The sequence below is a fragment of the Vipera ursinii genome, assembly GCF_947247035.1.
Source record: "Vipera ursinii genome assembly, chromosome: 4".
NCBI classification, from domain to species: domain Eukaryota; kingdom Metazoa; phylum Chordata; class Lepidosauria; order Squamata; family Viperidae; genus Vipera; species Vipera ursinii.
Window position 1 is genome coordinate 45,709,148 of NC_139514.1, and position 21,038 is coordinate 45,730,185.

General features: G+C 33.9%; 1 protein-coding gene across 7 annotated transcripts in view; it reads left to right on the forward strand.

The window, feature by feature from the left end:
- Nucleotides 1-21,038, forward strand: part of USP25 (ubiquitin specific peptidase 25) — a 67,869-nt gene that overhangs the window by 37,847 nt on the left and 8,984 nt on the right. The window contains exons 11-20 of one of the 7 annotated variants that reach the window (XM_083361972.1): nt 6,441-6,568; nt 9,450-9,545; nt 10,008-10,169; nt 11,171-11,376; nt 12,114-12,184; nt 12,930-13,158; nt 14,160-14,354; nt 14,647-14,777; nt 17,968-18,081; nt 19,559-19,654. In XM_083361972.1, the coding sequence (XP_083218098.1) occupies nt 6,441-6,568; nt 9,450-9,545; nt 10,008-10,169; nt 11,171-11,376; nt 12,114-12,184; nt 12,930-13,158; nt 14,160-14,354; nt 14,647-14,777; nt 17,968-18,081; nt 19,559-19,654 (1,428 nt within the window). The remainder of the gene's footprint in view (nt 1-6,440; nt 6,569-9,449; nt 9,546-10,007; nt 10,170-11,170; nt 11,377-12,113; nt 12,185-12,929; nt 13,159-14,159; nt 14,355-14,646; nt 14,778-17,967; nt 18,082-19,558; nt 19,655-21,038) is intronic. The other 6 variants (XM_083361973.1, XM_083361974.1, XM_083361975.1 and 3 more) reach the window with 6 other exon arrangements.

Here is a 21,038-nt window from a genome sequence, read left to right on the forward strand (position 1 = left end):
TAAAAAAAAAAATTCAGCAGGATAATTGATAAAAAGTAATTCTATCCTCTTATTATGAGTGTTCTGTCTTTGAGATTTATTATTAAGTATTTTTTTTTATTGAAAAGTTTTACAGTACATTTTATTTATAACAAAACAAAACAAAACCCCTCCCAACCCCCTCCCCTCTTCCCAACCCTCCCCAACACCTCCCTCCCTCCCCCTCCCCCCTCCCCGACTTCCCAGAGCTAAATACAAGGTATAAAAGTAAAAACAATCATAATCTACCGTATGCAAACAGCAATAAACTATTAAATCTATCGCACTTTAACTCTTATAAGATGACTACAAGCAATATAAATATCACATCAGTACTTATTCAAATGCTAAATGATTCCCAGAGCTAAATACAAGGTATAAAAGTAGAAACAATCATAATCTACCATATGCAAACAACAATAAACTATTAAATCTATCACACTTTAACTCTTATAAAATAACTGCAAGAAATATAAATATCACATCAGTACTTATTCAAATGCTAAATGAAACTTTTTAGTCCCATATTAATTTGTTAACTATAATTTTTTGCTTGAGTGACATCCTAATCTTCCTTCGGTATCAAAGAAATAAAAGCAGTTTTTTCTTCCTCAATTATCAATTGATTCATCTCTTCCTTTTATTCTTGTGTAATAACTAAATTCCAGACTACATCTATGTTTATTATTCAAATATATTAACACACCTCTCATATAAGCTTTACTAGCATCCCAGACCATTTCAATAGTAGTACCCTTATACATATTAATTTCAAAAAAACCATTGGTAATTAGTATAAAATCAATCCTAGAAAAAGATTAATATCTATCGGGGGAAAAAAGTATAGTCCTTTTCTTGCAAATTTCTTTCTCTCCAAATATCTCGCAGTTCCAAGTCATCCTTCATCTCAAAAAAGAATTTAAGCAGTTTAGCATGACTTGGAATACTTTCAAAAGAACCACTCTTGTCCATTTGTACGTCCAAAACACCATTCCAATCTCCCATAAAAATAAGAGATTTATAATCCAACTGAGTAATCTTGCTGTGTAGTAAACTATAAAAGTCTGCTTGTTGTTGATTAGGAGCATATAGTCCAACCAAAAGTATTTTTTTACCTTCTATTAACAGTTCTATTATAACATATCTTCCTTGTTTATCTGCTTCAATTAACTCCACTGTCAAGGTATTCTTAACATAAACAACCACTCCATTTTTCTTGTCTGTTGCAAAGGCAATAAATTGTGCACCCAGTCTTGAATTTAATAAGTACTTTTGGTCCATGACTCTAATATGTGTTTCTTGTAAACAAATAACATCATTCTTAAATTGTTTTAAATATTGAAAAACTTTCTTTCTCTTCTACGGTGAATTTAAACCATTAACATTCCAAATTAGAAACTTTGTCGCCATCCTTCGCAACCCAAAGCTTTTGGAGCATTTCTTCCAAGATCCCCTTTGCATTCTTAGGTCGCGCCCTTCCCACAGCTTCGCTATAGGTACGTTTTGGAGGTCCCATGACTTTCTGCTGGTCTTGTTCTTGCTCTCGTCTCATTCGTCTCGAAGCAGCACGCGTCATCCTCTGGTCTCTAGCCTCTTCCGATGATACTGAAATTTGATCCACTCCTGTAGCTTTCTCCTCTATCTGCGTTGTTCCTTCGGCACCTCGTAAATTCTCACTACGTAGTTGAGGCTCTCCCTCGCCATTTTTCTTTGTAGATTCCAAAAGTGGTATGGGGGTTGCTTTTAAAACATTACTGTAAAAATCACGTGCCTGCATCACTGTAGTAAGACGATGTCTCGTACCCTCATGCATCACCACCATACCCACTGGTATCTCCCATCTGAACTTAATATCACGTCGCCTTAATTCTTGTGCTAAAAAAGCAAACTCCTCCTCAAGATTCTTGGAGGGATCTCTTTTAAAACCAAGACTTCTTGCTCAGCAAATTTAGTATTGTAAGAGGCTTGAATGACCTCATTTCTAATTGCTCTCTTTGTAAAATAAACCACCACATCTCTGGGTAATTTCCTTTGTCTTGCAATCCACGAATTAACACGGAAAAGTTTATCTATATCTTCCATGATTACATCTGCTGGTCGCCCCAGCACCCCTTCCAGAGCCTCAGAAACTATCTCCTTCAAATTTTCTTTAGGATCCTCTTTTAAGCCTCTGATTCTCACAGCAAACTCCATCTCGTGATACTGTACCAAGATCAAATCACTATCAATTTTCTCCACCACATTCTCAGTCTCTGACATTTTTGCTGCTAATCTGATGTTGTTTTGGCTGAGATCTTCCACTCTTTCATCCAAACGCTCAATACATATAGCCATGCCTTGAAATGCAAGTAAGATGTCTGCCCTTATTTCTGTTAACTTCTCATCCAGCTTTTCATCCATAACCTCAGCTAGTTTTTCTGTTAACTTCTCATCCAGCTTTATTTATTTATTATTAAGTATTGATGGGCCACTACACAATGTTCACTCAAAAAGATAGAGTGGATATGTAGACTTAAAGGATATGTGTTAAAAGGCCAGGTTTTTGAGATATAAAAAATAAAGACCAAGATAGATCAATTCAGAATTTTTTACACCTTTAAGCTGTATAATTCAACTTAAAAACAAACTGAAACTTTTAAAAGGAAAAATAACTATAAAAACATACAACAGCATGGTTGCATAAGTGTGCACACCCTTAAACTAATAGTTTGTTGAATCACCTTTTGATTTTCTAACAGCACTCAGTTTTTCAGGGTAGGAGGCTATCAGCATGGTACATCTTGCCTTGGGAATCTTTGCCCACTGTGCAAAAGCACTTCAAATCTGTCAGATTGCAAGAGGATCTCCTGTGATCAGCCCTTTTCAGGTCACTCCCCCAGAATTTCAATTGGATTCATGTCTGTGCTCTGACTGTGCCATCCCAAAACTTGAATCATCTTCTTCTGGTGAAGCAATTCTTTTGTTGATTTGGAAGTATGTTTTGGGTCGTTGTCGTGTTGAAAGATGAAATTCCTTTTCATCTTCAGCATTTTAGCAGAGGCCTGACAGTTTTGTGCCAAAATGATATTTGCAACTGTTCAAAATTTCCTCCACCTTGACTAAAACTCCAGTTCCAGCTTCAGCTGTAAAACAGAATGCTGTAAAACAGAATGCTGCCACCAGAGTGCTTGACTTTTCCACCAAACATACTTTCTGGAATTATGGCCATAAAGTTCAACCTTGGTCTCATCAAGCCATAATGCATTTTTCCACTTGCTTTTGTCAGGTTTTTGCAGGCTTGTATGTTTTTCTTTGTAAGAAAAGCCTTACGTCTTGCCACCCTACCCCATATGAAGAACCTGGGAGATTGTTGTCACGTGTAGAAATTGCCACACTCCTTTAATGTTGCTGTAGGCCTCTTGCCACCCTCTTAGACCAGTGTTCTTGTTTTTTTTCCATCAATTTTGAAGGGACATCCAATTCTTGGTAATGTCACTGTTGTGCCATAATTTTTTCTACTTGTTGATGACTGTCTTCACTGTGTTCTGTAGTATATCTAATGCCTGGGAATTGTTTTGTACCCTGCTCCTGACTAATACCTTCCAACAATGAAATTCCTTTGATGCTTTGTAAGCTCTGTGCAGATCATGGCTTTAGCTATAAAAGGCAACTCAATAAATGTAAGAAAAATCCCATTAGAGCAGCTGAACTTTAATTGATGGCAAATGCGTACTGACTTCTATTTTAATGCCAGTTTGAATGTGGTTGGTGTCAGGTGCAAGAAATCAGGAACCAAAGTGATTGAAATGAATATAGATTTAATGCATTCTAGATGTCAGAATCCATTTATATCACATTCATAAATGTATGTTTAAAACATTATCCCCCCCCATACGGATTCTGCCATCTCCCGAGGAAGGATGAGCATATGTGGATTCAGCCTGCCTTAGGTTATTTCAAAGACCAAGGAAACCTTTTGAACTGGGGGGGATCAAAAGGGAGGAAGGTATCTGGCTTGTGTTTTCTTTTAATTTGGGAGAGGAAGAAGGCAATAACCATAAAGATTCGAAGTTCCTTTTTTTCTTTCCCACGAAAGGGATGACATGAAGTAGAAGGATGGGGGCTGACCAAATGAGGTTGAGGGAAGTGAGGTTGAACCTGGTACCCTTTATAAAATTTCAATTTGTAAAACAATACTAAGTCCTGTCTTGTATTCCCACAACCAAGCATGTCCTAGTAAAGATTCCTTTTGGACTAGAACTGACTCCAAGAATTTTTGTCTTCCTAAGATGTGGATTGGGCTGGGTCCTGACACTAACACTTTCTACAAGAATCTGAACCACTAATGGTCAAAGCAAATGGTCAAAGCTTTAGATAAGAGTCAAGGGAATTCAAGGTGGCTGGATTTAAATCTCGTGTGGGTGACAAAGAAACTTGAGACTGATGATGTGCTTGACATCTTCCTTGGGCTCAGCTTGGTCAGCTCCCCTTCAGTTGGTTAACTCTGAAAGTCACTTTCCTATTTATAAGAGGGTATGCATATTTAAGCAACCACATTATTGTAAGTTTTTTATTGTTATTTTCCCTCCAAAAGATTATAGGTTGTTTTTCAGTGGAATTATGTTGTATTAAAGGTGGTAAAAATGGTTATTTATCTTGCTCGTATTATTTTACATTTGAAAACAGGGTATTCTATATCCACTGTATTAAAGAAGCAAGGTAGCCTTCCGTACATTGAGAAATTGAGAAATGCAAATTTTGGAGTTTTAAATGTGTCCAAGTCAGAATGTTTTCTTGTTCTTTGCTGTTTATGTAGATAGAGAGCCTTAGAGTGTCATCTTAAGGACAGGGTTGTTATTAGAACCAGCATAAAAAATCCAGGTTGTTCAGGTAGGAATGCATTAATAAAATGAATAATATTGGACTTAAGAAGAATCCCCACCTGTTTACTGTAATATTTAACACTTGTATAAAAATACATTCAGTTGTGTATGGTTGGTATTAAAGGTTGGTCAAATAGTTTTGTTTGGCAGACAATGGATATATATTTTTGTATGTGAATTATGTGCATTTTTGTAATATATGGAATATGACGTTAGAATTTTAAAACATAGATTTTTGTCTTAACAAATCGGCAGTCATACTTGATAAAAAAATTTCATGTCTGAATAGATATGGAAATGTCTCCTATCTGTAATATCCCAGACCAATGTTTTGGATCTTTCAACTAGTGGAAATGTTCACTTTTTAATCACAGGTTAAGCTTATTGTAGGGACTACCTTCTATTATGCCGTAGCTACTTAAAGGAAGTATGTGGATAAGTTTGTTAGCAAGTTACTTTTTGAATAGGAGTTAGTTTCTGAAATGTGTCTAAAAATATCTCCACAACTATTGGGCTTTCTTTGTAGTTAACATTTTTCCCATTTTTTTTGTCCTGGTCTTCTCTAAGGTTCTAGGACAACACCTTTACTAAAGAGTTTCTCAGTGCAATTACTCCATCCAAAATTCAGCCTAGTGAGTTGGAATAAAGAGAACAGATCTGTTCATTTTCTAGAAAACAGACACTGCAAAATTGAAATTTGTATGCATCTGACACATTTTGATATAATGTTCCAAGGTCAGTAAATTAGATTAAATATATGTCTAAAAAAAAGAAAAAGTATGGAGTGCTGTTTTCAATTTTAACGTGTTATTGTAGCACTTTAATCAATTTTTAACTTTGAACACAAGTCAGATTGCATAGTATCAATTCACAGAACTATCAATAGGGACTGAATAAACAAATATATTTGTTGATCATGATATAAAAATAGATTGCTGTAGAAATACCAATTATTACCTTGGACAAGGTATAGTCTTTTTTTAATAAAACCAGTTTCATAAATAAGAATATTAATGTAGGTACTGATACCACACTATGTTTGTGTAGTCATTTTGATCATATCTAACATGAAAGATTAGTAGATGGGAAGCTAAAAACAGGTTTTAGTTTCAGAAAGTTGTGGAAGGTAAACAATATATGCTAACAGTTCAGCGTATGTGGACTACAATTATAATGTAATTGTAGTTTCAACATAGTTTGTAATTGTTATGAATTTCCTTAATATCATTGTTCAAACATATATTTAATTGACTGCCATTTTTATTAAGATCTGGATCTTATTAACAGTAGAAGCATTATTTGAAAGCATATATATCATTTCCCCCACATTTAAAAAAAGCATCTGCCAGTAACATGGATAGCTTGAATGTATTGTTTGAGGATGACAGTTGTAGTCCAGCACATCTAAGGTCACCAAGTTGGGTAAGACTTAAGTGTATCAATCTGTGCTGCAAAATACATTTGTTCTTAGAACATAGAAATATGTTCTATATGGACAGTTAATTTTTAAAAAAAATTGATGTGATTGAAATTCTTTTTTTTTCTTCTGTTTTCTGCCAGCACTGGTTTACTGAGCTACCTCCGGTCTTGACCTTTGAGCTCTCAAGATTTGAATTCAATCAAGCTTTGGGAAGGCCAGAAAAGATACACAACAAATTAGAATTCCCTCCGGTTTTATACCTGGACAGGTACAGCTCTTTATAGAACTTGATAGCAGGGTAATATAATTTGGGATATAATATTCAGAGAATAATCTAGTTGCTACAGTTAGATATAGGATTGTGACAAAATATACTCTCCGTTTGTTTTTTATTCCCATTATTTCTTGTGACAAAAATTAGAGGTTGAACATCTCTTTTCCATATAGGGCTTTAATCTATGATCCTAATAATTATTTTGTTAGCATGTGAAATTAAGTGTATTATATAATAGTTTGCATACTCTGTTTAGCCTTCTTTTTTTGGTATCGGAATGTAGATTGACCTCTTCCAATAGATTATTATCAGTCCATTAGCATCCTTTAGCATATCTATTTGAGGTTGGAAACTCCTCCTGAGTTCAGAGATCTTTATTTATTAAATTTGAAAGATATTCCTTGTTTTTCCTTGTGTGTTTCTCTCTTCCGTATCTCTATCGATATTGCTGTAATGTTGTCTTTTCTAAGAGTTTTCTGAAACTCTTTTTTTTTCTCCGTTCCTTTCTGAGGTTTCTGCCTCGACAATTTCTGCTGTTCTGACATTCAGTTTCTTTTCTTTTCTTCCTTCAATGAATTGTTTCACATTCATTCTTAATGACTTCAATTCATTCCATAATTCTGGTTCTTTATCAATGAGATTCAGGACTTTGAAATGATCCTCGTGTTTTCTTTGACGATGGTGGGTATATGTTCCAAGATCCGATTAGGTAAATTGACGGGCTTTCTTTCTCTTCTTTAGCTTAGCTCGAAACTTCTACATGAGCAAGCAGTTTGTGATCTGTTCCGTAGCCAGCACCTGGCCATGTCTTTGGTGCTATAGCTGAGCTTTTCTGCCTCCTTGTAGCAATCATATAGCAATAATATATTTCTTTCTTATATATGCCATTTGTTTTGTATGATTGAAGACAGTATTAACCGGAGAAATTAGTGGAGTGGCAGAAATTGATAACTTGTTCTCCTGTTTCATTTCAGTTTCATAAAGCATACAATCCAACTAACTACATTTCCCCCTTTTTAATATTTCCAACTTTGGCATTTTAGTCTTCAGTCACAAGCAACAGATATATTGTCTCCTGATTTCAAAGTGAGCTTGGTCATAACACTCTTCTTCTGCATCTTTGAATTGGAGCATAAACTGGAGTGATCATCATATTAAAGGGTTATCACAGAGCAACACGGAATTTAGTCATGGATTGCATTGTAACCAAGTACTGTGCTTGCTGTACACTTGTTAACTATAAAAGCAACACGTTCCTTCATTGTTTTTTTTTATATCCTTAGTAATAAATAGTGTGAAATAGTCTTTCTGACTGAAAGATTGAAACTTCTGATCAGCCCATCTCATTTCGCTATTGCCTAAGATGTCAATTTACGTTTGTTTCATTTCACATTTCTGTTGCATTTTCCCATGTTCATGCTTTCACGTTTCTGCTTTGCAGCTTTCAGGGTTTCCCCCCCCCCCTATGCCAAATTATGAAAGCTTTAAATCACTCATATAAACGTAATTAATATTCAGGAAGATTCTTAGCTCTTCCTCAGTATTGGGTTGATTGCCATCTGACTTAAGGAGCCCCATCATCCAGCATTATATTGTTAAATCATTCTATACTTTCCATGCATGTGGTTTTCTTGGTAAAATTGCAGGAATGTTTTACCATTATATTCTGTGCAGTGTGGATTGATGCCTTTGTCATTATCTAAAGTCGTCATCTGCCTTATATCACTGCTGTCCAATATAGGTGTTTGCTTATTTTTGCTGGGCAACTAGGATGTCCCCACCTGACATACAGTATATCCTCTTAGCATATATTTGTAACACTTCACTCATCCTTCCCAGGAATACCAGCTCTGCCATGATGAGAAGCACGGCAGGACTTGGGGAGGGTTGCCTTTGTGGAGGAGGTATAATTGAACATTTCTTTACTGAAAGTAAATGCTTTCCTTTACTGAATCTTTTCTACGGATTTTCACGATAACTTTGTCATATCCTATGATTCATAAAATATCTTGTTGCTTAGGAGACTTTTGTGTTCCCTCTATGGACAAATTTTAGAATTATATAACAGGTTCCAAAATTTTGGCTGCTCATCAAAAGTGTCACTGATTATGGAAGGATGAAATGCAGCTATGCTTTTATATTGTTCTTTGTGTTTTCTGTTAGGGGGGAATTAATTGTTGGTCAATAACATCATAAACTTGGGTTATTTTTGTGACTGTTCTTTCATTGAGGCAAAAAAAAATTTAAAAGAAAACTTGATGAATTAGGAGGCTTGCATTAATTACAAGAGAACTAGAGCTTTTGTTCATTCAGTCATTGCTATGGCTTCTAATTGTACGCACTCTGGTACATAGAAATGTAATTTTTTAAAAAATACAAATCTTACAAAACTTATAAACACTTTGTAAAACTTTATTTTAAAACATAAAGAAAATTTTAAAACATAAAAATTTAATCATTCTTTTAGATGAGTAATATCTGAAAGTAAATATATTGGATATGACCCTGGAAATAAAAGCTTTGGATCTGGATAAAGGTGAAACAATAAACAGGATTTTTTTTACTAGTTTGCAACCTCCTTGTCATACCTCTAAAAAGCTTTTCAGAAGCAGTTGCCTTTTGCTTTAGAATATATTTCAATTTTGAACATATGAAGGCCACCTTTTTATATATTTATATATATAATATTTGACCAATTGAAAATGTAATGTTATCATATTTGGAAAGCAAGGAACAGACTTGAATTTCTTCACCTATTTCAATTAAGCACAGAATTCCAGAATTAAGCAATGTCACTAATGGTAAGCAGAAGTGTTAATCACCCACATTGCTAAACTATGCTGCAGATGAATCATAATTGTTTTTTTTCTAACAGGTATATGCATAAAAACAGAGAAACTACACGAATAAAACGAGATGAAATCAAGAGATTGAAAGAATACCTCACAGTATTGCAGCAGCGATTAGAAAGGTAACATAGAACATTCTCCAGCAGAAGATAATAATAGAAGTTAGTTTACTGACTTTTTAAAAATTAAATTTCATATCTTATAGGTAGCTTTCTCTGCCAGAAGTTATTTGTGTTTATTGTCTTTCATGAGTTTAGGCTAATTTTAATTGATGCCTCTTGGCATTAAAATAAACCAAGAGGGTATCAATTAAATAATCTTTTAATCCAGATTAAAAGTACTAAATGGCAGCTGAATGAATGAACCTTTATTATCAAAGTACAACATGTATACATTGAGATTGGCTGAGCAGCTACTTATGACAAAGATTTTACTTGGCTGTAAGTCATCTATCTTCTTTGTGTTGTTTTGTAGAAATTTTGTAGACCTGTACTGTCCATTGTTAGAAATCACAGTTGTGTGTGATTGATAAAATGAGTGTGTTTAGAACACTTTTAATGAGAACGTTTGATATATATTGGCAGATATTTAAGCTATGGTTCCGGTCCTAAACGATTCCCTTTGGTAGATGTCCTACAGTATGCGCTGGAGTTTGCATCAAGTAAACCAGTATGCACATCTCCTATTGAGGATATTAGTACTAGTGCTGTTCCTAGTGGTCCTCTGTCAACACATGCAATACCAAGGTAAAACTGCCTCAGAGGTGTTGAATATTTCTTGTTAAATTTCCTGAATCATTTACAGGTAGTCCTCAACTTATGAACACAATTGAGCCCAAATTTTCTGTTGTTATGTGAGACATTTGTTAAGTGAGTTTTGCCCCATTTTACGACTTTTCTTGCTTCAGTTGTTAAGTGAATAATTAACAATTGATACGTCAGTAACTTGGTTATTAAGTGAATCTGGCTTCCCCATTGACTTTGCTTGTCAGAAGGTCGCAAAAAGTGATCACATGACTTTGGGACACAGCAACAGTCGTAAACACAAACCAGTTGCCAAGCATCTGAATTTTGATCACATGACCATGGGGATGCTGCAAAGATTGTAACTGAAAAATTTTCATAAGTCACTTTTTTCAGTGCAGTTGTAACTTTAAACGTTTACTAAATGAACTTTTGTAAGTCAAGGACTACCTATAGTCACTAAATGTGTAAGTAATATAAACATTTCCTCATCTTGTAAAACTGATCTTGAAAACTTTTTTGTTGTATGTGCATCCTTATGCGGTTGGTACTACCAATGGATTTGGTCATAATATATTTTTAAATTGCAACAAAAAAGATATCACATTACTGAACATTTAATGAAATTGTTCACAATTAAAGATAATAAAGATGTATTTTAACTTTCTTAATTTGTGAAAATTAATAACTTTATAGTTGGGATCAAAAGGATTCCAAAAGCTGAAATAGTAAATGTTGAGAAAAATGAAGGATGGGGATGGAATACCAGGAACATATTTTTAGTTTTTTTTAATAAAAATAATAGCAACTGTTCTTTTTGGTTTGGATCTCACGGAAATATATATATATATATATATATGAACAATTGGTACAAATATTAAGTATATTTATTGGTGGTTTAATTCTATCAATACAGTATAATTAAATTAATAATATTAAAATTTGGAAAAATACATTGCTTTTGTTACTTTTCAATGATTTTTTCATTTTCTTAACAAATGTAGCACAGCAGAACAACAGGGGCCTTCTACAGAAACACAGAGCACATCACCTGCACAGCGATCAGTTATACACAAGCCATTTACACAGTCACGGATTCCTCCAGACCTACCCATGCATCCAGCACCACGGCACATAACTGAAGAAGAGCTGTCAGTATTAGAAGGCTGTTTACACCGTTGGAGAAAAGAGGTGGAAAACGACACTAGAGGTACAAATTCGGAGTTTGCCTTAATAAAAAAAAAATCCGAAAGGGAAACCTGGAAGTCAGATATTCCTATTGTTTTCCAAAGGTATAATGTATTTTGTGAAATTACATATAAAGAATGAAACTGTCATGGTTCCGATTAATAAGACAGATTGAAGTACACTGCATGATTGTGTATTTCAAAAAAGTCTATAATAATGAAAATGGAGCATCGACACTCATGGGTGGAGGCCAGAATCTGAATTCTCCTCCCCTTAACACACCACATCATACAGAATTTCCCTCCCTTATTTACACGTCATGAATCACATTTACCAATTAATTTAACACACGAAGTTTCACTTCCCTTCTGAAGCGGCTATCCCTTATCTCGTCAAAACATCCAGGTTGCATTCCTCCTGCGCTTTAGTGATTCAAAACCAAACAAAGCAAAAGGTTGCCTCTTATATTGTCAGTGCAAAAACATGTCAATGTTTGCAGCATTGACAGAAACAACATTTGGATGATGTAATAAAAAACAGTATTTGAATAAAAAGTAAATTTATATAGCCACCCAGAGTTCACTGGATAAATGGGCAGCACCTTTATTAATTGGATGGGTGAGTGGATGGCTGGTTGGTTAAAGATACATGATTGATATTGAACAAGCTAATGTTATGATACAATTTATTTACAGAAATTCAATTTTAGATCATTCACAATAATTATTTTAGAAGATGACATTTCTTCTTTTACTTTAGATTTGCAGGAAAGCATAGCTAGAATACAGAGAACAATTGAGCTAATGTACTCTGACAAATCAATGTTGCAAGTAAGTACTCTTTCTGTATAATACAACATTTATTAGTGATATACTTTGTACATGTTAAGAGTCTAAAGTAAAATGCCTATGTTTTTGGAGATTAAGATTTGAATCTTCAGCACAAACAAGTCCTAGTCATGTACTTTCCAATCCCATTTTTTCAAGAGATAAGAGTGATTCTGACACTTTCAGTTTGTAGCGATATTTATGTAATTTATTTTAGTTCACCATTCATAACTTGAAGTTGAATTTGTGTGGATATAAAACAGTTCTGAAATGATATATTAGGAAAGTAATAGAGTCTAGTTAACAACAAAAATACAAAATGTATCAATTATTCTCCAAGAATCCTTTTGCTTATAGGCAGTCTGCTAAATTCGTATGCAGAGTCAAACTGGAAAATAAAATAGATTTTAATACTCTTTTTAAACATGACAATGGTCAATTATTGTGAAATACTTCAGGTATTGGCGAGTGAAAGAAAATGCATGAAACTTTTTTATCAGATATAGTTAATACCTCATTCATGTGTTTTATATTGCCTGTCTCATCCATTCATAATCAGTATATAAGTTCAAAGGGAGATACAATGCTCTCTATGGGAGCATAACAAAATTCTGGAGAGTCTGCAGTAGAAACATCACTATTATTGCCAAAATGTAGTTGCACAGCTTTGCATGAGCAGAAAAACAAAAACATTCTTGCATTTTTATTATGTTGCTGATACATTGTATCTTGATTTTATTTGATTTAGGTTCCTTATCGGTTACATGCGGTGTTAGTTCATGAGGGCCAGGCTAATGCAGGTCATTATTGGGCATATATTTATGACAGTTATCAACAGAGGTGGATGAAGTACAACGATATATCTGTGACAAAATCTACTTGGGAAGAGCTTGAGCGTGACTCATTTGGTGGTTATAGGAATGCAAGTGCTTATTGTTTAATGTATATCAATGATAAAGAACCACTTTTTATACAAGGTAATATATAATGTTTCTCCCTGTGTGGGAATAATTTAATATATTACAATATTCATATTACTTAACAAATCACATTATAATACTTAATATTGCTTGAGATCTAGAGAGGCAAGGAAACTATAGTTTAATCTGAACATGCCTGTCTAAATTTTTTGTTGCAATTCACTTTGGGTACTGCTGAATTGTAAACAAAGGCCTCTGTAAAAAAGAGTTTTTATTGAAAACAATCCTGTAAAGCAGGTATGTACATGTATAAATACATTGTGAGCTACAGGGGAAGGCAGGGGAGAAATGTCCTGTTTATTGCATTGCTTCCATTTTCTTCAATCCTTTCCATACAGTTGCCTAAAGAACAGTTACCCACATATACTTTAGAAACTAAACCAGCTGATTTCTGGTCTCAAATTCTTGCTGAAAAATTGTTCACTTAAAGCTTTTCAAAGCATTGATAGTGAATGAATAAGAGGTTGACTAACCCACCTGCAAACCATTATATAGATTAGGGGTCCCCAACCTTTCTGGGTTGGCAGCCCAGTGGGAATGGGAGGGGCAGGCACCTTTATGCACACAAGTGCACATATGCTAATGTGGCTTTGCGCATATGCATGTGAACGGGGACGCAAGCATGCACACTCTGTAAATGGGGCTTCTACCGCTCGTGCGAGGCTCATGGCTCGGCTAGCGCCAGCACGACACAACTCACAGCTTGGCTAGCACTGGTGCAAAGGGGGTTGAGCATGCACAAGCGCTGGCCAGCTATTCACGCAGCCTGGTGGCCAAGAGGCCATGGCCCGGTGGTGGGCCACGGCCTATAAGTTGGGGACCTCTGGTAGAGATGGAAGGAAGTGAATAATATTAAATAATAGTCAAGTTTTTTTTTTAAAAAAAGGACTTAAAAAGGTTTAGTCTCCCCTTTACTTATAAAGTCTGAACTGTCACCTGTAGATGAAATTCATAAAGATTTGATATTCTGAAAGACCTTATACATTTATCTCTTACAGAGGAATTTAACAAGGAAACTGGGCATCTGATTGTTGGATTGGAGACTTTACCTCCTGATTTAAAAGATTTTGTTAAAGAAGACAATAAACGTTTTGAAAAAGAGTTGGAAGAATGGGATGCACAGGTTTCTCTGAAAGCTCAACAAGAAAAAATATCCCCTATGCCCAGGGTGCCTATATCATCTACTGCCCAAGGTTAGTAAAGAAAACAATTTTATAATGTTTCTTTTATCAGTATTATAATTAATAATATCAAACTATAGTAGCACACATAATCTGCTATGCCATGAATGCCCAAGAACAAGAGTATTCATCTGTACTTGATATATACTGCCTTAAATCTGTCTACGCCTAATAGCAGCTAATACTTCAAATAGAACGTTCAAGTGTGTTTCTTTTTGCTACTAATTAAATCAAGTCCCAAATAGATACCATGCTAATATATTTATAATAGACTTTTCCTTTTTGTTCCCCAAAAATCATGGAGAAGAACCTGAGTATTTGGAACAGCCCTCAACAGCTGATTTCTCAAAACAGTTAAAAGAAGACTCTATACGAGCAATCACAAAAGCATTTACTGAACAAGAAGATAAGAATCCTGAAACTATTATGCATATGGTGAGATCCTTAATATATATGTTCTTTAATTTTGGCTTGCATTAAAACAATCCCATTAGTTCTGTTTTAGTACTTTGTATGTACAAGAGCTTCCATTTGTTTTTTCAGTCCCCTCAGAGAGTTGTTTCCTTCCCTAATTGACTGATAGAAACTGTTGTAGAAGATTGTGAACAATTATTATTTTACATTAGGTATTACTAGCTAATTATGTCACTTTATGGCAAGCCTTCAGATTACTTGATTCCTTTCATCATGTTTCAAGAAAAAACTACCGTATGTTTTCTTGGCAAAATTTTCTTGATGAGACCAAAGTACTGGTATCTTATTAGACAATAAAATAACAGCATATTTTTGTCAGATGAAATTGAAAATTGGCTTGAATTAGGCTTTCAGCAAATGTTTTAAATCTCTTGACCTTGCATATAGGTGAAAGAATTGGTAAAAATACAAGGGCAGTTTGGAAATAAACCTCCGTTTTGTTATCAATGACAGACATTTGCAGATACAGAACTTTTATTATACACATTAAAAAACTACAACATTACATTACTTTTTGACATAATTGCCAATCAAATTGAGGTACTTGTCATAACGTCTTACAAGATTTGAAATATCTTAGTAGTTGCTCAGCGCCAAATCTGGGCTATCAAAAACATCCCAATGGAACTGCTTCAGAAGTTCTTGGGTGCGTCTAGCGTTGTGCAGGCGAGCATTATCGTGAACCAACACACACCGGAAGTTAGCATGCCCCGACGCTTGTTATAGATGACTCATCTGAGTTTTTGTAACGTTTCACAATAGACTTCTGAATGGATGGTCGAACCATGCTCCATGAACTTCTCTAGCCGTACTCCTTTGGCATCTTCACATTTGGTGGGATTTTCTATGCCACCACTTCCAGTGTGTTGGTTCATGATAATGCTCGCCCGCATACCGCTAGACATACCCAAGAACTTTTGAAGCAGTTCCGTTGGGAAGTTTTTGATCACACACACACACCCATAGCCCAGATTTGGCACCGAGCGACTGACTACTACTAAGGAATTTCAAAACTTTGTAAGACATTATGACGTGCCTCAATTTGAATAGCGATTATGTCAAAAAGTAGTGTAAAGTTGTAGTTTTTTAATGTGTATAATAAAAGTTCTGTATCTGCGAGTGTCATTGATAAGCAAACAGGTTTATTTCAAAATTGCCTTCGTATGAGATTGATATTTAAAGCCCTCTTATGTTGCATTACTTGGATATGAGTACTAAGTTGTTTCTACTGTTAAAGATCATAGGAAAGTAACTAGAAAAGTTATGATTTTATTATAAGTTACAACAGAAACAATATTTTCTGTTACTGCATAATGATAACGTATGTAAAATAATTTTAAGTGAAAAGAACAGGCAAGTAGATATAGATTATTTCTGTTAACTAATTTCAAAGACAAGAATAAGAAAAATAAATAATAAAATCATGTCCTTGGATGTTACATCCAGAAACAATTTTACAGTTGGTCAGCTACAAAATAACTGTGTTGACAGAAAAGAATCTTGCCATCGTCATTATCTCAGAGATGTAGTCCAATAGTAAGTTCAGAGCCAGTAATTAATTAGGAGAGGCTACTGTGCAAGGTTACAGAAGAAGGACTGTACAAAAGGGCATGTTCCACTGACTCAGTTTCTTCAGAAGAGCATTGAGCATTGTATTGGTACAAAGCGAAAGGGTTTTTTTTTGATACAGATATTAGTAAGGCCATTCAAGTGCCTTGCATGAGTGAAAAGAAATATTAAACTTATTTTCTCACAAGATGGAAAAAATGCTGTATAAAATCATCTCTGTAATTTGCTATTTTCCTGAAGTAGCCAAGATATCACAAAAAGTGAATTTTGAGAATAACTTGCTTTTGGAACATATAGCTGGCCAAAAGACTAAATGAACTGACATGACCTTGCTGCAGATGCTGATGAACTTGAAATCAAAGTCTTATATGTCTAATTGTTGAAACAGAAAAGCGTTACTTTCTTGGATTGATATTCTTAGCAATATCAGTTTATAGATGCAAATGGCAAGGTGCCAGTTTCTTTGAAATTTATATTTAAAATGCTTTCATATTACTTCATTTTAAAACTAATCTTATGCTTCAAAGGAAGAAGTACTGGAGGAAGTTGTATTGAAGGGGAAGGTATTCAGAAACTATAGATAAGAACAAATAAAAATTAATAAGGAAATATGGGTAGCATTCCTTAACCAGATTCAGTATCATAACAAAAGCTTATATGTACTTTCAAATAACAAATTATAAACTAATTATAAATAAAATCAGGATGGAGTTATATTTGATTAAATTTGTTGATACAAAATATGCTCAGAGCATCTGGAAATAGAGCTGTTTATAAAATGTAGCAATAAATAGCATACCAATGAACAGGGAGATAACAGAATAACAATTGGAAGGGACCTTGGAAGTCATTATACATAAAAAATTGTTCATATTCATGTGGGTTACAACAAGCAGGCCTGTTTGTTGGTACTAATTAAGAATGATATAGCATCATTTATTTGGGGTTATCTATTAATGATTTTGACAGAGGAGCCTCGCGTGCTATGGTCCATGGAGTCCATGGGATCATGAAGAGTCGGATACGACTGACAAAACAGCAATTGATTATTCTATTTCATAAACAGTTAAGAAAAAGGAAGACAAAGTAATGTTGTTCATAGTCTGAATATGAAATATATGTTACTACTGCAAGCATTTTCATTTTAAAGTGCATTTTTAAATGAGCACTCTGACAGCAAAAATTAATACAAAGTTTAAAACTGTAACATAAAATTCTCTGATTGATTTCTCATCATTTTGAAGAAAAAAAACACAAAATCTAAAACCCAGAGACCAAAACCCCCAACCAAGCAAATTAACCCATCTCTGCCCTTGAAAATCCATGTGCATGAAATATGTCCATTACTTCTTTGGTAAGTCTTTTCCCCAAAAACTTTTCATGTCCTTTTGGATGATGTGGGCTTCTTAAAATATTTCGTACAAAGACTTCCCTGATAAAAAACAAATAATTAAAAATTAAGAATACATATAAAAATGGAATAAGATTGATAATGTTCTCACTGAGACTGCAATTTATCAGATATTTTGATAAATATGTTATCAAATTTATTTTTGTTTTCATTTATTTTTTTAATTTACAGAATTCTCATAATGACCCAATTGGAACAACTCCAAATCAAAAAGTTGTAGACGTGACGATTCCTGATATAGGGACGTACGTGGTTGAGTCAGAGGAAGGGGGGTATGATGATGAGGTATCATCTTCAACTTGGTCACAAACTATTACATCTTTCATGTGCTGTACATAGGTGCCTGATAAGCCTTTGGCATGCTTGCACATGATGGAAGTTAACTAGCTTTTGCTTTTTAACAAACTTAACTTCAGTTTGTTTTTGATATTGACCAAACCAGAAACTGCTGCTGCTTTGTTTCTAATGGCACATTTATTTGCATGATATAAAATTAAACTTAGTTTATCCATATATATAAATTTAGACTTTGCACATTGTGTTTGTGATACTATAAATCTGCCAAAAGGTCTGTCACGACATTTCAATATACAAACCACAAATTCAGTTGAGTATTATTATCTAAACATTTCTCACCTATAATTTTTTTGAAATATAAAAAATAAAAAACAATAAAGAACTAAGGAAGACTAAACAGTTAAACATGACACATACAGAGATAAAGCTTTAGTTATTAAAGCTAAAAAGTGCATAGCCAGTTTTGATACAAAAATTAAGAGTTGAGCCTAGGCTTTAAGAATAATACTCTGTTATTGTACATAAGAAGGGCCAGTCCCATGTCTCCCAAGTCATACACCAGTCACAATAGAATATGCAAAAAAAGTGATTTCTTTGTCAAGTAATATATTAGCATCCCCCAAAATTTTACCCATAATGTTGGACTTTCTATATATACCAGCTATGGTGGTCATATAGTTAAAAATTAGTATCCTTTTATAAATCTAAAATCTTCTTAAATCATAATATTTTTAAGCTTTGTGTTGGTAAGTCGAAATCCTTTAAGATAGTGGTATTGACATCAACATCATTCTTGTTGATGATGTTGTTTTAAGATTAGTTTTTTTCCCTCTTCTTAATTCCCAAAACAAGGTGAGTCACAAAGTGTCTTTATTGTTTCATGGAATTTACCAGATCTCTCTTAAATTATAAATTAATGGTATACATCGAAAAGTATTTAAGAAAATGAGGCTTTTGTAGATCAAGTGTCCATAAACAGTACACAGCGTTTTTGATCATGAAAGTAATCACCACGGCTCAGTTCCCACCCATGGAGATATTCATAGGGACATCTAACTTTCCATAGGTTCTCTCACTTTGAAGCTCATATAGTTATTGGTAGAGTGATGTAGAGTCAGACTAAGAGTGGAATGATTAAAGACAACCTACACTGTGCCTCATTGTTCCCTGATACCTAATAAATTTAACTTCCCTTTAGAAGACCATTTGCATGTGCATGAAATGATAAACACTTTTTTAAATGTCTGAGGTTAATTAGACATAAATTTAGATCAGGTAAATTAAGGTGATATAACCTAGAATATTGAAACCACTGAAGAAAAATCTAAACATTTGCCGCTGCAGTTTGTGCATGCAGTTCTATATGACATGAGTATGTGAAGGCACATACTGACTTGAATTTATATTTTTCATTGCTCAATATATACATATATATACATATATATATATGAATCTCCTGTGACAGGTTATGCTGACCCCGAACATGCAAGGTATTATAATGGCTATAGGTAAAGCCACGCATATATATGACAGGTGTGGGCCAGAAGCAGGGTTCTTTCAGGTACAATCAATACTTTCAATTTTTCATTTTCTGACTGTTTTTGTACTTTAATTTGTTCTTTGAATTTTTAGTTTGTGTACATTTAAATGTATTTTGTTGAAATTTCATCATCCGTAGTTGGTAGTATTTTTATAACTGTTAATGTAATTTTTACTTTTCCTTGAGATCAGTAAAATTGGAAACCAGTACACATTTCAGTAGGTGGACAAATGATACTGCTTAAGAATTAATACCTAATTCAGATATTCACTGGTAATAATGGTTTAAATAATAGGAGTTTGTTTTTAATATGATTATTTTAATATGATTATTTTAATACTATTTTTAAACTTTCAGGGCCATTAAGAAAGTAGGCTGCGTATACAGTATATTTACTAAATGAGAAAAAGAGGGGTTTGGTGGTTATCTAGTAAACTATGCACAGAAAATTGATGAAATTACATATGATATTAGTACATTTACTCATTAGGAGAAACAATTATTATGCTATAAAGTTAAGTCCTTTAAACTTAACTACACGTAGACTTGCTTTCTATTATAATTGCCTAAACCTGCCTCTTGCATTACATTTATAGTAACTTCAAAATCCAACAGTTAAATTTGTGACTCCCATTTCTTTTCTCATTTTTTTAATTAGGCACATAGATCTGTCAATAGATTAATAGATATATCAATCAATATTGCTTGAATTACATTTTACATCTGTCCTAGCACAAGTAACAACCGATAAGATTTTTTTCTCTTTTCTTTCTGCTGATAACAAACATAAAAACACATATATGTAAAATGCAAAGCATACAAACTGTTTTGATCCAAAAACAGATGTGGGTTTAGATCATTCTGAAAGTTAAGTGTAAAATTTCTTGTTAATGTATCTTAAAGTAGAAGAACAATGAATTCAACATTCCTGTAACATGGTAGAATTCATATTCTTCTTGTAACTATGGAACCTAAATAAAGAAAATTGTATTAGAGATAGCTAAAGAAATTAATAAAGAGAAAAAATTACTCATCCGTAAAACTTTTATGACTTCAGAAAAGCTGTATTTGTAAATAAAATGAGAATAAAAGCTGACTGGAGCAGGTGGGATATGGATTTATTCCCATAAAACAAGAAATTTTCTTTATTTGCTTGTTTGTGCTCCATTATAGAAGATACTATGTAACAGAGGTGTCAAACTGCTGCCCCATGGGCCGGATGCATCATGCCAAAAACGTGCCCACTCCAGCTCCAGTAATGGGGAAAAAGTCGCAATATGTCGCAACTCGTCATGTGACGTTGCGAGTTTGACACCCCTGCTATATAATATAAAGATGAATGCTGTATCTCTTAAAAGTTTCACAGCTTTTCCTCTCACACTTTCATTTTATATTATTACATATT